The sequence below is a fragment of the Typopeltis vanoorti genome, chromosome 19, assembly GCF_054136105.1.
Source record: "Typopeltis vanoorti isolate ZY-2024b chromosome 19, IOZ_Tvanoo_1.0, whole genome shotgun sequence".
In the NCBI taxonomy this organism is placed as follows: Eukaryota; Metazoa; Arthropoda; class Arachnida; order Uropygi; family Thelyphonidae; genus Typopeltis; species Typopeltis vanoorti.
Window position 1 is genome coordinate 50,444,299 of NC_143567.1, and position 13,447 is coordinate 50,457,745.

Consider the following 13,447-nt stretch of genomic DNA (forward strand, 5'->3'; position numbering starts at 1 on the left):
TTTGCCTGGTGTAAGGTCTTAGTGGGTTTGCTAGATATTTTGATAGCAAAGAAGTTGGCGAGTATCTTGCAACAACAATTGGTCTCAATGGCAAATCTTGTTTGTGAAGTTTAGGGATGCCTTATATTCTAGGATTCAGAGGGTGTCTAGATTCATGCTGTTTTTTTTTTTTGTTTGTTTCCTCAGACCAGTTCAGCATATCTTTTATTAAGTTGTTGGTTTTATTAAAAATATCCCTTGGGATTGTTGTCTAACTTTTCACAAGTGTTAGTGTCTTCTAGAAGTGATTTCATTTTTTCTATGTAATCTACAGTGTTCAATACTACTGCTGAGTTGCCTTCATTGGCTTTAAGTACTACAATGATTTTGCCTTTTTTAATGTTTTTTTAAGGCCCTTTATTCTAATTTTGTAATATTATTAGCAGGAGGTTTTGCTTATAAAAGTGCAGAGGCTGTATGGATATGAAGAAAATCTGCAGCATCTCTTGGTTGAAGGCTTTTTTCCATACTTGGCATAATACTGGAATCCCACTGTGAGAGATTCCAAAACTGAAACTTCGGGAAAACATGTTCATTTCAGAATCAGAAAATGTTTTTGAGGAATTATTAATAACTATTTTAGTGAGTGGTAATCTGTCACTGTGGTTGTTTTTTCTTTAATTAGGTTTGATAGTGTCTTTTTCTTCATTCTTTCTCTGCTTACTCTACCAAAATGTTCCAAATTCTCATGCAAGTCTATATAAACTATTCCAAATGTTCAGAGGAAGAGAAGAAGATAATTCTGTGTGAAGGGTATATGATTGGTTGTCGATTTGTGAAACAATTTCCACATTTAACTTTTCTTCTTCAATAAAATTTATGATTAAGTTTAAATATAATACATAATCTATATATTTTATCTAATCGATTTTACAGTGCACTTCATTGATACTTCAGCAGCAATAAATACATTAATAATGCAAAGCAGAAATAATGCAAAATTAAATCTAAATACAGAAAAAACAAATACACCAAATATATAAAATATCATAATATTAAAATTATATATATATATAACAGGCATGGTAGGAAAAGTAAAGCAGAATGGAGATAACTATGAATTCAGACCAGCTTGCAAGAATGTTCATAGGCATGCAATAAATATTAATACCATAGACATCCACTTTATAATCATTTACTTTATGGTCCATTGCTTTTACAACAGGTATAAATCTTCTATTATGACTGTATGGAATGCCTAACCACAGAAGCAAAGCAATAAGATGCATATCTTTAATTAAATATTGCCAAGCCACAATGTACAACCAAGAATGGAAATGTCTGAAAAGTGGTTGCAAAATCCCACCAGAAGAGAGTATTGAAGAAACTCTACCCACAATTAATTAAAGACATTGAAGGTTTCTGATCTTCTCTGGAAAAGGCAAATAATTGTGGGTGAGATGGAAAACTGGTTGGCTCTAGAAGTCTCTACTGAAGATGTAAATGAATTACTGAACTTACATGAAAAGGAGTCTACTATGGAGGAACTTATCAAAATGCCAGAACAAAGAACTACTGAAGAAGAAGAAATTGAAGAAACCTAATCCTTTCCTTGACTTTACATTATAAAGACTTATAGAGGCTTTTAAAAAATTGACTCTGGTCAAAAAAATTTGGAAATTGATGACAAATTTTGAATGAAGTTCAAAGAGCCACAGTCAGGAAAGCCTAGTTGTACTATAGGAAAATGTATCAAGAAAAGAAAAAAAAGGTTCCTTAATTAAGAAAAAACTTTGTGCGTATTTTTATTTTAGGAAGTCCTAAACATTAAATCCTGTAATATTTTCACTTTTTGCATAATTAAATAAACATGTTTCTTTATCATTCTATTAGTGAAGTGCTGTATTTTAATTTGGTAGCCATTTCAGCATGATATTATAAGATTATAAGTTTAAATTGTATTTTCAAGGATGTAACATCGATTCATGACTCTAAGCATACTGGAAATTCGAGTTCCACTTAAATGTCTTACTTAAAGGTGGTTTCTGAAGTACCCTGAAGAGAAAAATGGTGAGACTTCAATATTAAGAGGCAATTACTGTCATAGACCAAAGTGAAAACCATTGATTTGTTGTGTGCATTATATAATAGTTAAAAGCATGCTATTATATGATAGTACATAGTTTTTAAAATCACATTTAAAATCAGTTACCTTCTTACTCAAATTTTCCATTTGTTGTACTAAGGAATCCCAACACTGAGTTAATTTTTCCAGCTTCCGAGTGATTTGCATAGCTGATAGTGAGCCTTTTTCTAGCTTGCTAGTTATTTTGTGGGCATGTTCGGTAAGCTGATTAAACAATCTGTGATGAATATCCATGTCTTGTTCTATAGTCTGGAGGGGGTAAAAAGTTTATTATTTATTAATAAATAATAAATACATGAAAATATGAACTGTTCTTTAACTGAAAATGAATGAATAATAAAAACGCTTTTATTATTTTATTTCTTCTTCTTTTTTTTTTAATGGCAAAATTTGTAGTGTGGCTAAAACTAACTGAAAATTTTCTTTCAAAAAATGTTTCCATGATAATATTTTAATATGATAATTTTATGTCAAAAAAGCTGGCCTGGTTAGCCTAGTGGCTAGCATATCTGCTCTACAACCAAAAGGCTGAAGGTTTGAATCCAGACTTGGGCATGGATGTTTGTGATTTTTTTTTTATTTCGTATGCTGATTCAATGGCCGTGAGCCCCTTTTACGGGGAGGTATGGCACCACCTCAACCCCCCCCCCATATTTTATCCAGGCTTGGGACCGGCATAGCTGACAATTCAGACCTATGGCTGGAGGGTTGTTCATGGGACCGGTTTGCCTGTTTGTGGGATGAAAAACCACAGCTAAACTGGGGAGAAAAACCCTGCTGTCCATGCACAAGACCGGCTAACTTGGCTATGGCTGAGGAAGATCCTTAAGCTCCTCTCATCACTGATGGGAATCGAATCTAGGACACTCCTTCCTCAGGCACATGATTGCGAAGCGCAAAGCCACTAGGCTAACCGCACAGACATGTTCGCGATGTCTTTCATAGATACTCATTCATACAAATATACACTCTCCCAAGATAGCCTGAGTCACCATGGGAGAAGTAGACCCAGCCTTCCCCCTTAAGGGATGAGGCTGAGGATATATAGGATGAACATCATCATATCAAAAAATAATAATAATAAAGAAAGAAAGAAAACTTTTTTTAAAAACTATAATCTTTATTTTGTAAATTAAATTCATCTTGCAATCTTAGCAATCTTGATAGACAGATTACCAACATAGATACCAACTAAACTGAATCTATCCCATATTCAAGTTGGATAAGGAAGAGTGTATGAAAATAATATCTTATTGACTGTATTTTGGTAATATCCATTAAGAATAAAAAATGGAGAAGGGTTTCAAGTTCTTCCTTAAGTTTATTATTATTTAGAATAGAGATGGTCCAGTTCTTAAGGGTGTAGATTATGCCTAGTTTGAGAAGGATGGCGAAAGACAAAAATGAAGATAGAATTCAGTATGAACAGGCCTATAGAAGACCTCTAATGAAACATTTATATCTAGTTTCTTTGTGACTAAAACACCCAGAGAGGGAAGTTTATCTTCTTTCTGAAACTGTAATGTAAATTTATATTATGATGAAACAGATTAAAAGAAAGAAGAATCTTCTGCAAGGTGAAAGAGCCATGCTTCTAGACAATGAGTATGTAATCTAAATATCTCACTAAATAGTAGGTTTTAGAGTAGTGTGAGCTAGAAAATGTGTCTGAAATAAAGAGATCAGCACAGAAGAGAAGAGATTTAAGAGACTGCTCGTTATCAATCCAAATTGTTATTGATAAAGATTATTCCATCAGAAAAAGTTAGACCAGAAACAATATTTGAATAGCCTGGTAATGTCTGACAAGAAGAGATTTTTAATTAGGTCTAGCACTTCATCAACTGGAATGATGGTGAAAAGAGAAACTATATCTAAGCTAGCAAGGTGTCTGATGGCAAGATGTCAAAATTTGACAGTTTCTGAATAAAATAGGCTGAATTCTTGATAAAAGATTCAGAGCTCCTAAGGTGATTTCACAAAATACCAGCAAGATGTTTGGATAATAAACAAATTGATGAGCTGATGCCATCGATGATTGGTGTTAATGAAATGCCATTTTTGTAGATTTTAGGAGAACTACATAGCATCAGCATTATGTGGGGAAGAGACTTGAGTTTCTGTTTCAAATGGAAATGTCCACGGGTAATTCATTGTCTTTTCATGCATAGTCCATGTAGGATCATGGTTGTGAAGTAAATGTTTAGGCAAGTTAATCAGCTTACAATGGCAGTGTTAGTTGGTTTTAATGTATTGTGTATATTTATGTATAAATTTCTGAAGATGACCTTAAACGAAAAGGACCAAACTTAGAAGATAATTTTAATTTCATTAAAGTTATGATTCCAAAATGAAAGTTGATTCCATAAATCTAATAAAATATATGTACTTCTTTTTGTATTGTTATCATGCATCTTTTTTCACCTATATAACACAAGTTATTACAGTGCACCTGCAATTAGAAGACAGACTGATAAGTCTACGGTGGTGCAGTGGTAAGAAAGGAAATGTTAAGCTGTATTGGGTGAAGTGAATCTTGTGACCTATGTTGCTAAAAATACAAGTTAACAAATGAAATCTTTTTTTTTGTTGTTGTAACTGAGCCTCTGTAGCTTAGTAAGTATAGACGAAACCTTTGGTAGGAAAGGCCTGGGTTCGATTCCCGTCAGTAACATGTGGAACTTTATCTGGTCTCTTTCGACTAAAGGTGAGAGTTAGCTGGTCTCATATGGAGGTATGGGGTTTTTTCACCTGGAAACTCGGTTTTGCGTCCCCCAGAATAGGCAAATCGGCCCCGTGAGCACACATGGATTACCATTGTAATGGTGAACTACTCTATAAAAAAAATCTCACCATGAATACTTTGTGCCTACAAAGTCACCTATAGTTGGAAATGACTGAAAGGGAAAAGCAGGATTTTGTAACAGAAATTAAGTGATTATATATGTATTTTGAGATATTAAATTCAAATTTGTAATCCACAAAATTTCAATGCATTATGTTTTCTTTTTTTTATTATTATGTACATACACTCATAAGCCAAAATATCATGACTGCCATTGTTGCCACAAATGGATGCATCCCCACAGCACAGAGATGACATAACACAATAAAATAGACACACACACACACACACACACACACACACACACACGTGTGTTGTGTGTGCTTGATTAAAGTTTATAATGCAGAACACTGGAATAAGTTGATAACATTTATTTACTTAGTAACACAACATTTCATCCCAATTGCACAAGAGTGATGCAATTGCAATCCTGTGCAATTGGGATGAAATGTCATGTTACTAAGTAAATAAATGTTATCAACTTATTCTGGTGTTCTGCCTCATAAACTTTAATCAAATATTCATGAATATTGTGAGAGGAAGGCAGGTGCCAGCATCTCATTAAATGCCAGCATTGTGGGCTGCTCAATGACTGTCATAGTGAAGATGTGGTGGGAATGGTTCGGAAATGGACAGACATCACTCAACATGCCAGATAAGGCAGACCATCACTGGCTAATAGTTGATGTCAGCACAGTTTGTCACATGATGTCCAAGCTGAGCAATTACTAACAATACCTCTACCTACAACTCCTCAGTTAACAGTAAACTACAATTTGTAGTCTACTGTTAACTGAGGTATGCTGTTAATGGATGGATCTTAAAAGTAGGAGACTTGTGCATGTGTCCATGCTGACTAGCTGTCATCAATATCTTCACCTATAGTGGGCACAAAAGCATCATGACTGGTCATTGGAAGAGAATCACCTGGTCTGATGAGTCAAGGTTTCTTCTCATTCATGCTGATGGATGAATCCACATTTTCTGCTGTGTTGGTGAACAGCAGAAACTGGATTGAAAACAGGCTGGTATGGGGATTGTTTTCATGGACACCACTGGGTCCTCTCACCCTCACTGTGTATTCCTTGACCACTAATTCTTATCTGGGGAATTGTTTCAGACCAGGTATTGCCCTATATGGTGACAATGTGGCCTGATGGATATGGTTATGTGTGTCAAAGTTCATATTGTGCAAGAATGGTTCTAAGATCATATCCAAGCATTCTATGTGCTCCCCTGACCATGCAATTCTCCTGATTTGAATCCCATCAAACTTTGTGGGATCATGTGGAACATAGCATCCACTAGTTGATGCCAGTGCCTCATTCGGTCGCTGACGTCTAGGATGTTATTCTGTCTAGCTGGTCCACAATATCTCAGGACAGAGTCAATTTGGAGATGATGTTATCTTGCAAGTATTGCATATCAGCTGCATACCTGATTACTCTGCCTATCTTTGCATCAGCAAATAGTTCGATGTTACATGTCACATCCTTCCCGAAGTCATTAATGCAAAAACTGAATACCAATCGACCAAGGATTGATCCTTGAGGTAGTCACTGGTCATCTTAAATTTTGCAGACTTACATATCCCACACATCACTTTTTGATATGTCAGTTAGCTATCCTCTTATCTAAGCCAGAAGCTTATAATCCAATCCCATATCTCCCAACTTATGCAACAGCCTTCCATGATGCATCCTGTCAAAAGTCTTAGCAAAATCCAAAAGATTTCATGGCATATATCCATTCCCCTTGTCTAAATATGACCTTCCTTATGTAAACCCATACTTTGTTCATAGTAAAAATAGGTGTTCTGTCCACCCACATCTGTATGTGAGCTCTTACCAACTTTTCCAAAATCTTTGCTGCCACTTTGATTGGCCAACTAAATAGGTTGATAGTCAAGCACAGCAGTCTTTGCATCACACTTATGCAATAGGATTTTCATACATTCCTTCTACTTCTGTGGAATCTTCCCTGCGATGAGACTCAAATTATACAGCCAGTTCAGTCTAACTCTTTCAATATCCATGCTGATAACCCATCAGTTCTACAACCTCCTCCTCATACACCGAAGTTTCTTCATCCAATGTAGAGATAGCAGCCAATTCTATGTTTCTTTGCACCAGGTTGATAGCTTTAAGCAATATGGGAACTAAGCTGAACAATCTCTTCTATATCTGCCACCTGCACAATACCTTCATTCATTCAGTAGAGTTAATCTTTCACATTCATTCTTTCTTTTAATTGCAGCATCACATTAGAATTTTTTGGATGTCTTTGGCTTGCAGAGTGAATTTCTTATCATACTCAAGCTTACAGTATAATATACATAACTCTTCTGGCCTGTCCTTATAATTTTTATAACTGAGATCATCCTTTATGCATAACAATATTCCTTCCACATCATGATTTTCTTAAAAGTCTCTTACTTATTACATATCCATTTCACTCCTACTCTATTTATTCTTTGAACTCTAGAGACACAATCTGATATCGCGCCACTGATGCTGCCAATATCCTTCCCATCTAGCAACTGATAACACAGGATTTAACCTAGTATTCTCCTTAGTAAGTCACAGTTTTCTGCTTGCACTTCAGCAAAAAAACTGAATGAAAACATCCATATACTTAACCACTTCCAGGGCTGACCTTGGAAGTGGCTAAGTGATCAGTACAACATGATCACTGTCACAAGTCATGTCTTTAACTGAAACCCCTCTCTGACACTATAATTCAGTCTTTGGCCTCATTATAGTGCCAGAAGGAAGTTTTTAACAGAAGAGTTTCTTCTCTCGCATGCTGCTTAAGGAATCTGTCTCATTACAGTTCAATAAATTCAGCTTCATTTTCTCATGAGATTTCCCAGCTATGCAATCAATGTTTGATTAAATAAAGTAACCTATGATAATCAGTCATTCATACCCATCAGTTTGACTTGCCAACTCATTTCATCATTACTAGCAACTGATCCACTAGGTCTGTAACAACATCTCATCTGGTATTTGATCTTGTTAGGCTCCACCTCACACTAGCTTCAAACTCAGTGCTACATGGAAAACTGTTACTAATATTGCAATCATAGCTTTCTACTCTAACTGGACTCAATGCATCCAATCTCATTAGCATTAGACTCCTATCTTGTTTATCTTTCCTAAAAATACTATATCCTTTATACCACTTCCTCTGAGAGCCATATCTCACTAATACCAACAATCTGAGGCCACGTGGTATTTACCAAGACATCAAACTCAACCCCTTTGTTCCTGATGGCATTTGTGTACAGATAAAATAAGTTATTTCCATGCTTTTTTTTTTTTTTTCGTATACTACTCATGTTTACAGTCTGCATGAGACCCAGTTAGACAACTTTCAGATCTATATTCACATCTAATGCTTTGCTTCCCCTGATGATGCTTGCTCAGTGACTAAGATGAAATATTGGAAGAATTAAGTATTTTTAATCCTTTCTCATTGCTTTTTCGCTCCATTATGCCTCTAACATGGGTAGGTTTCCAATATACACAGGTTGACAAAGTACCATGATGAGCAGAACTTGATACAAGATATATATATGTATATATATATATATATATATACAGGGTGTTCGGGATAAATTTGACATATTTATAATTAATTATATTTTTCCGTAAGTTACATGTATTAACACACACTTCTCTTCATTTAAAAGTTTGGACCCTTCTTCATTCATATACAAGATGTCAGAAAGGATGGATAGCTGGAACCCACCTGAATCATGGAAGAGAATAACTTGTATCATGATGATTCGTGCCGGCCATCAAAATAAGGATATTACGACTGCTGCCCAATGCTCCCTGAATACAGTAAAAACAATCAGGCATGAACTAGAGACTTGCAATGGTGACTACGAGGATGTAGCAAGAAGAAAGATCCCTAGCAGACGATCTGATTGCGTTCGTACAGCAGAATTCCTCGCAAATCTGCAGGAACAGGTGTTGAAGAACCCTGGCATTGGAATTCGGGCTTTGTTCGTGGAGTTGCTAACTGTAGTCAAGCCCTGGATAACAAGGGTAGCCAATGGTAGGCCGTATGTATGGCAGCAGGATTCGGCCCCTTGCCACACCTCTGGGAAAAGTCAAAAATGGTTGTCTGAAAATTTCTACGACTTCACCAGTCCAAATGTTTGGCCTCCAAACTCCCCAGACCTTAACCCCATGGATTATTTTGTATGGGGCGCAGTTGAAAAAGACACCAATCGCACTTCCAGTAATACAAAAGCCCAGTTAATGGATAAAATTAAAACAGTTTTTGCGGCCCTTCCCAGGGAGACTGTAGCATCAGCTTGTTCGAGGTTCCGAAGCAGAATTGAAGCTGTGATCGATGCTAATGGTGGTTATTTTGAGTAAATCTTGTTGATAGTAAATCTTGTTGATAGTATTGTAATTAACTCTGCCTGTAATGTTTTTTTGTCAATTCATTAAATTTAATAGATACAAAGAAGATTTTCTTTTTCCTTACGAAACTGTCAAATTTATCCCGAACACCCTGTATATATATATATATATATATCTTGTATACATACCTATACATATCTGCTAGTAAAGGTAGGTTTATGATATACACTGGTTGTCAAAGTACCACGCAAGTGAGACTCACAAATAATAAATGCAAGTGAGAAGGATGTCCGCGAAAGGTAAACTTTCAGAAATCTCCTTTTCCATGGTGAATTGAACATGCAGATGAAGGCTAGTGATTCAGTGTAGGAAAGTGGTTGGATTGCTTTCCGAATGTGTGTGTTACAAGTCTCATATTGTATTCCCTGACAATGTCTCAGTGACTGAGATGTAATATTGAAAAAAATTAAATAATATTTTTAATCCTTTCTCAGTGCTGTTTCACTTCATTAAGCATCTAACATGAGTTTCTTCCACCACTTAAGCATTAGCATATGGAAACCTACCCCTTTACTGGCAGATATATCAAAGTTCTGCTCATCATTCCTACCAAAAAATCAGGGTTGTCAAATTCTAATTAATGTATATAGTATATAACATCTCCTTCATTATTACAATAAGAGCATCTCACTATCAGAACTTTACTGGAATCAAATGGCTATAATACTTGCTTCACATTCAACTAATAACTGATTCCTACACAACAAGATGTATCAATACAACACATGGCTCTAATTCCATGTATGCTGCTCAAAACAATCTGGAGATATTTTAGTTTCTGTCAGATAATTATAAATTTCTGCAAATAATTATAACTATTGGGTACTTTATACATGAATAAATATTTCTTACTTATGAAATATTAATTAATGAGATATTGTTTAAATAATCGATAATTATTACAAATTTAACAAATTATACATTTTAGCATGAAATAATTTTAACAAGAATAGCCAAAAACGCTTTCATTAATTTTTAATACGGCATCCAAATACATTTGAATGGATTTGGTGTGCGGAGACTTGAAAGGGTGTTGTCGAATATGGTGGAAGTGAAGTTACAGAACCAGGGAAACTAGAGTTATTAGGGGGGGGGATAGATTTGCAGATTTCAGGGAGACAGTTGAGTGGGTGAATGTGTGTAATATGCCCACGTGAGTAGGAAAGACCATGAATCAGAATGGGATAGTTAGTATAAGGCATCAAAATAGGGATGGGACAAATCGGCTTCTTCAATTCATTTATACAAATGCCAGAAGTATTAGGAACAAGAGGGAAGAATTTTTAGCCTTGGTTGGCACTTCCAGACTACAGGTTATTGGCATTAGTGAAACATGGCTGACAGAAGATGACACAGCTAGTGGGATTGAATGTGAGGGGTATGATGTGTTCAGGAGTAACAGGGAGAATAAAATAGGGGGAGGAGTGTTATTGATGATAGCTAATGAGCTACAGCCAAGAAGAATAGAAGTGAAACTGCAGGATAGAGAAAAGAGCACATTTGTGGCTATTTGGTGTGAGATTGAAATTAGCAGAACTAAATATACAGTTGGGTGCTGCTATAGACCAGGTGATGGAATAGATAGTGGAGATAGTATGCATAAGCAAATAGAAGAAATGAGTGGAAGGAGGGTAATTATTATGGGAGATTTCAACTATGGTAACATTGATTGGAAAGAGGAGAGGACACATGGGAGGAAGGAATTGGATTTTATGCGGTTATTAAGGGATAACTATCTGCGACAGCATGTAATGGAAAATACTAGGGGTCAGAGAGTGCTTGACCTGGTAACTGCATCTGAGAATTTGACTGTAACGAATATGACCATGTTGCCACCAATTGATGAGAGTGATCATAGGGTCTTGACTTGGGAGGTGGCTAAAGGTGTGGATTTTACAATTAAGATGGGGTACATGTGGAATTATCTGGCTGGTAAGTATGACAAGCTTAGGAGATTGATTGGTTCAGTGCCATGGCATGTACAATTGCAAGGGCTAGAAGTTGATAGTGCATGGGAGAAGTGTTTGCATGAAGCAATGGCTGACTGTATACCTAGAGTCCGAATAATAAATCAAGTAGGGGTTAAATGGATGAATAACACCATTAAGCTTGAGCTGCAAAAAAAGAAACAACTATGGAGGGAATTCAAGGAGAAAGGTGACCTGCAGGCACATGAACGGTATAAAGCGCAGGCCAGAAGGGTAACGAGTGTGATAAGAAAAGCAAAAAAGGATTATGAAAGAACATTGGCCATGCAGGCTAAAGAGAATCCTAAACAGTTTTTTCAATATGTTGCAAGAAAAAGAAAAAATGTACTGTTAAGGAACCGTTTCTGGTAAAATAGAGATCGGTATGGCCATCTATACTTATTCTAGCCCATACCATCAAACTCCCACCTTGATGTTGGGGTCTTTCACGAACAAACTGTGGATTATTTCTTGTTCCACTTTCATACCATATTAAAATACGTCGGTTAGCTGGTTGCAGACTGAACCTGGACTCATCACTAAAAAGTACATGAGCCCAATCCTCATTTGTCCGATTGCAGCGTTCCTGTGCCCAAATTCTTCGGGCTCTTTAGGGATTTGCAGTAAGTGGAATGCAAACCATTGTTCTTCGAGCATATAAACCTATGGCATGAAGATGATTTTGAACATTTCCCGTCTCCAGAAAGTGATTCCAAAGTTGCGAAATTACGCTTTGAGATACACGACATGCTTGAGCGACAACTTGCTGCATTTGCCCAGCTTCTAATCGACCAATGGCTCTCCAAGCCATGAATTCCAGGATATCATGTTGCTCTGCCATTTTTAACAAAATAATGGGTGGTAGGTGACACAAGTTTACAATTAAAATGATAATTATGCACTGTGGAAGTGAGCGCTACAAGCCATGATTTTATATCCCCCCATATGCTAATACGGCTAAAACACATTTCGACAAGTCTTAAAATGATTTTGTATGCAGTTGCGTGTTCTACACTGTTGTATATTAAGAATATTTTAAAATAAATGTGTCACATTTGTAAATTATTTTTATAACTTGATAATTTATAAGAAAACCAAAATATCCCCTAATTGTTTTGAGCAGTATATTTCTGGTGTATTTGAACCTATACACAAAATATTGAAAAAAATTCACCTCATACTTGTATAAAATAAATATTCACATATATTCTTAGAAGATCACAGAATCTCATAGGCAATAATAAAATATTACAATTTAATAATTTTCTCTGAATTACCAACATTTTCTGAAAACTGCAATTAATTATTTAATATTCTATTTCCTTTATACTACTACAAAACTCCTTAACAGTACAGAAAAAAAAAAAAAAGCCAATGGATTAGTATATGATGTGATAACTAACCTGAAGAAGCTTTACTTGTTCTAAAATGGTAAGATGATCTGAGGAGCTGGCTTTCTCCATATTTGAAAGCTGCTGCTCTTTCCTTTGAAGCCATTTATTAAAGCATGCTTCTTCCTCTTCTAGCTGCTGCCAAGCAGGAGCAACCACTTGCAAAACAGAACCTCGCTCTTCCATCCAGCGGCATATATTTGCCCACCTTTCTCCAAGACAAGATACCTGGTCTTCTAAAAGTGAAAAGGCTAGGTGTTTAAAAAAAAAAAAAAAAAAAAAAAAAAATTACAAGACTGTAATTCAGAATTTAGAATAAAACGGTGAACAATGTTCACTATTTTATTCGAGCACTAATTAAGACAAAAAAAAAAATTAAAACACAAATCACAGCTATTTTTTTTCTTATTTCTTTATTTGCATTTTAACAATCTAATCAAAACATACTTTTTTTTATTATGCTTGAAAAACTGACTTTCTTTGTTATTTTATTTTATTTTTTCAAACACAGAGAAAGGAAGAAAAATCTATAGCACATACAAGCTCTGTGAGAGAGAGAGAGAGAGAGAACAAATTTAAAGAGAAAAAAGGAATCTATCGATACACTTCTTGAGGAAGACAAAGAATAAGGGAGACTGTTCCAATGAACATAAACAGATGACAGGAAACAGAAGTACATG

The 13,447-nt window shown here is 35.6% G+C and overlaps 1 protein-coding gene across 1 annotated transcript in view; it reads right to left on the reverse strand.

Moving 5' to 3' along the window:
- Positions 1-13,447, reverse strand: part of Dys (Dystrophin) — a 923,162-nt gene that overhangs the window by 765,506 nt on the left and 144,209 nt on the right. Inside the window, exons 14-15 of the mRNA XM_090409612.1 lie at positions 12,780-13,018; positions 2,192-2,374 (exon numbers count right to left, since the gene is read on the reverse strand). Coding sequence (XP_090265738.1) covers positions 2,192-2,374; positions 12,780-13,018 — 422 coding nt within the window. The remainder of the gene's footprint in view (positions 1-2,191; positions 2,375-12,779; positions 13,019-13,447) is intronic.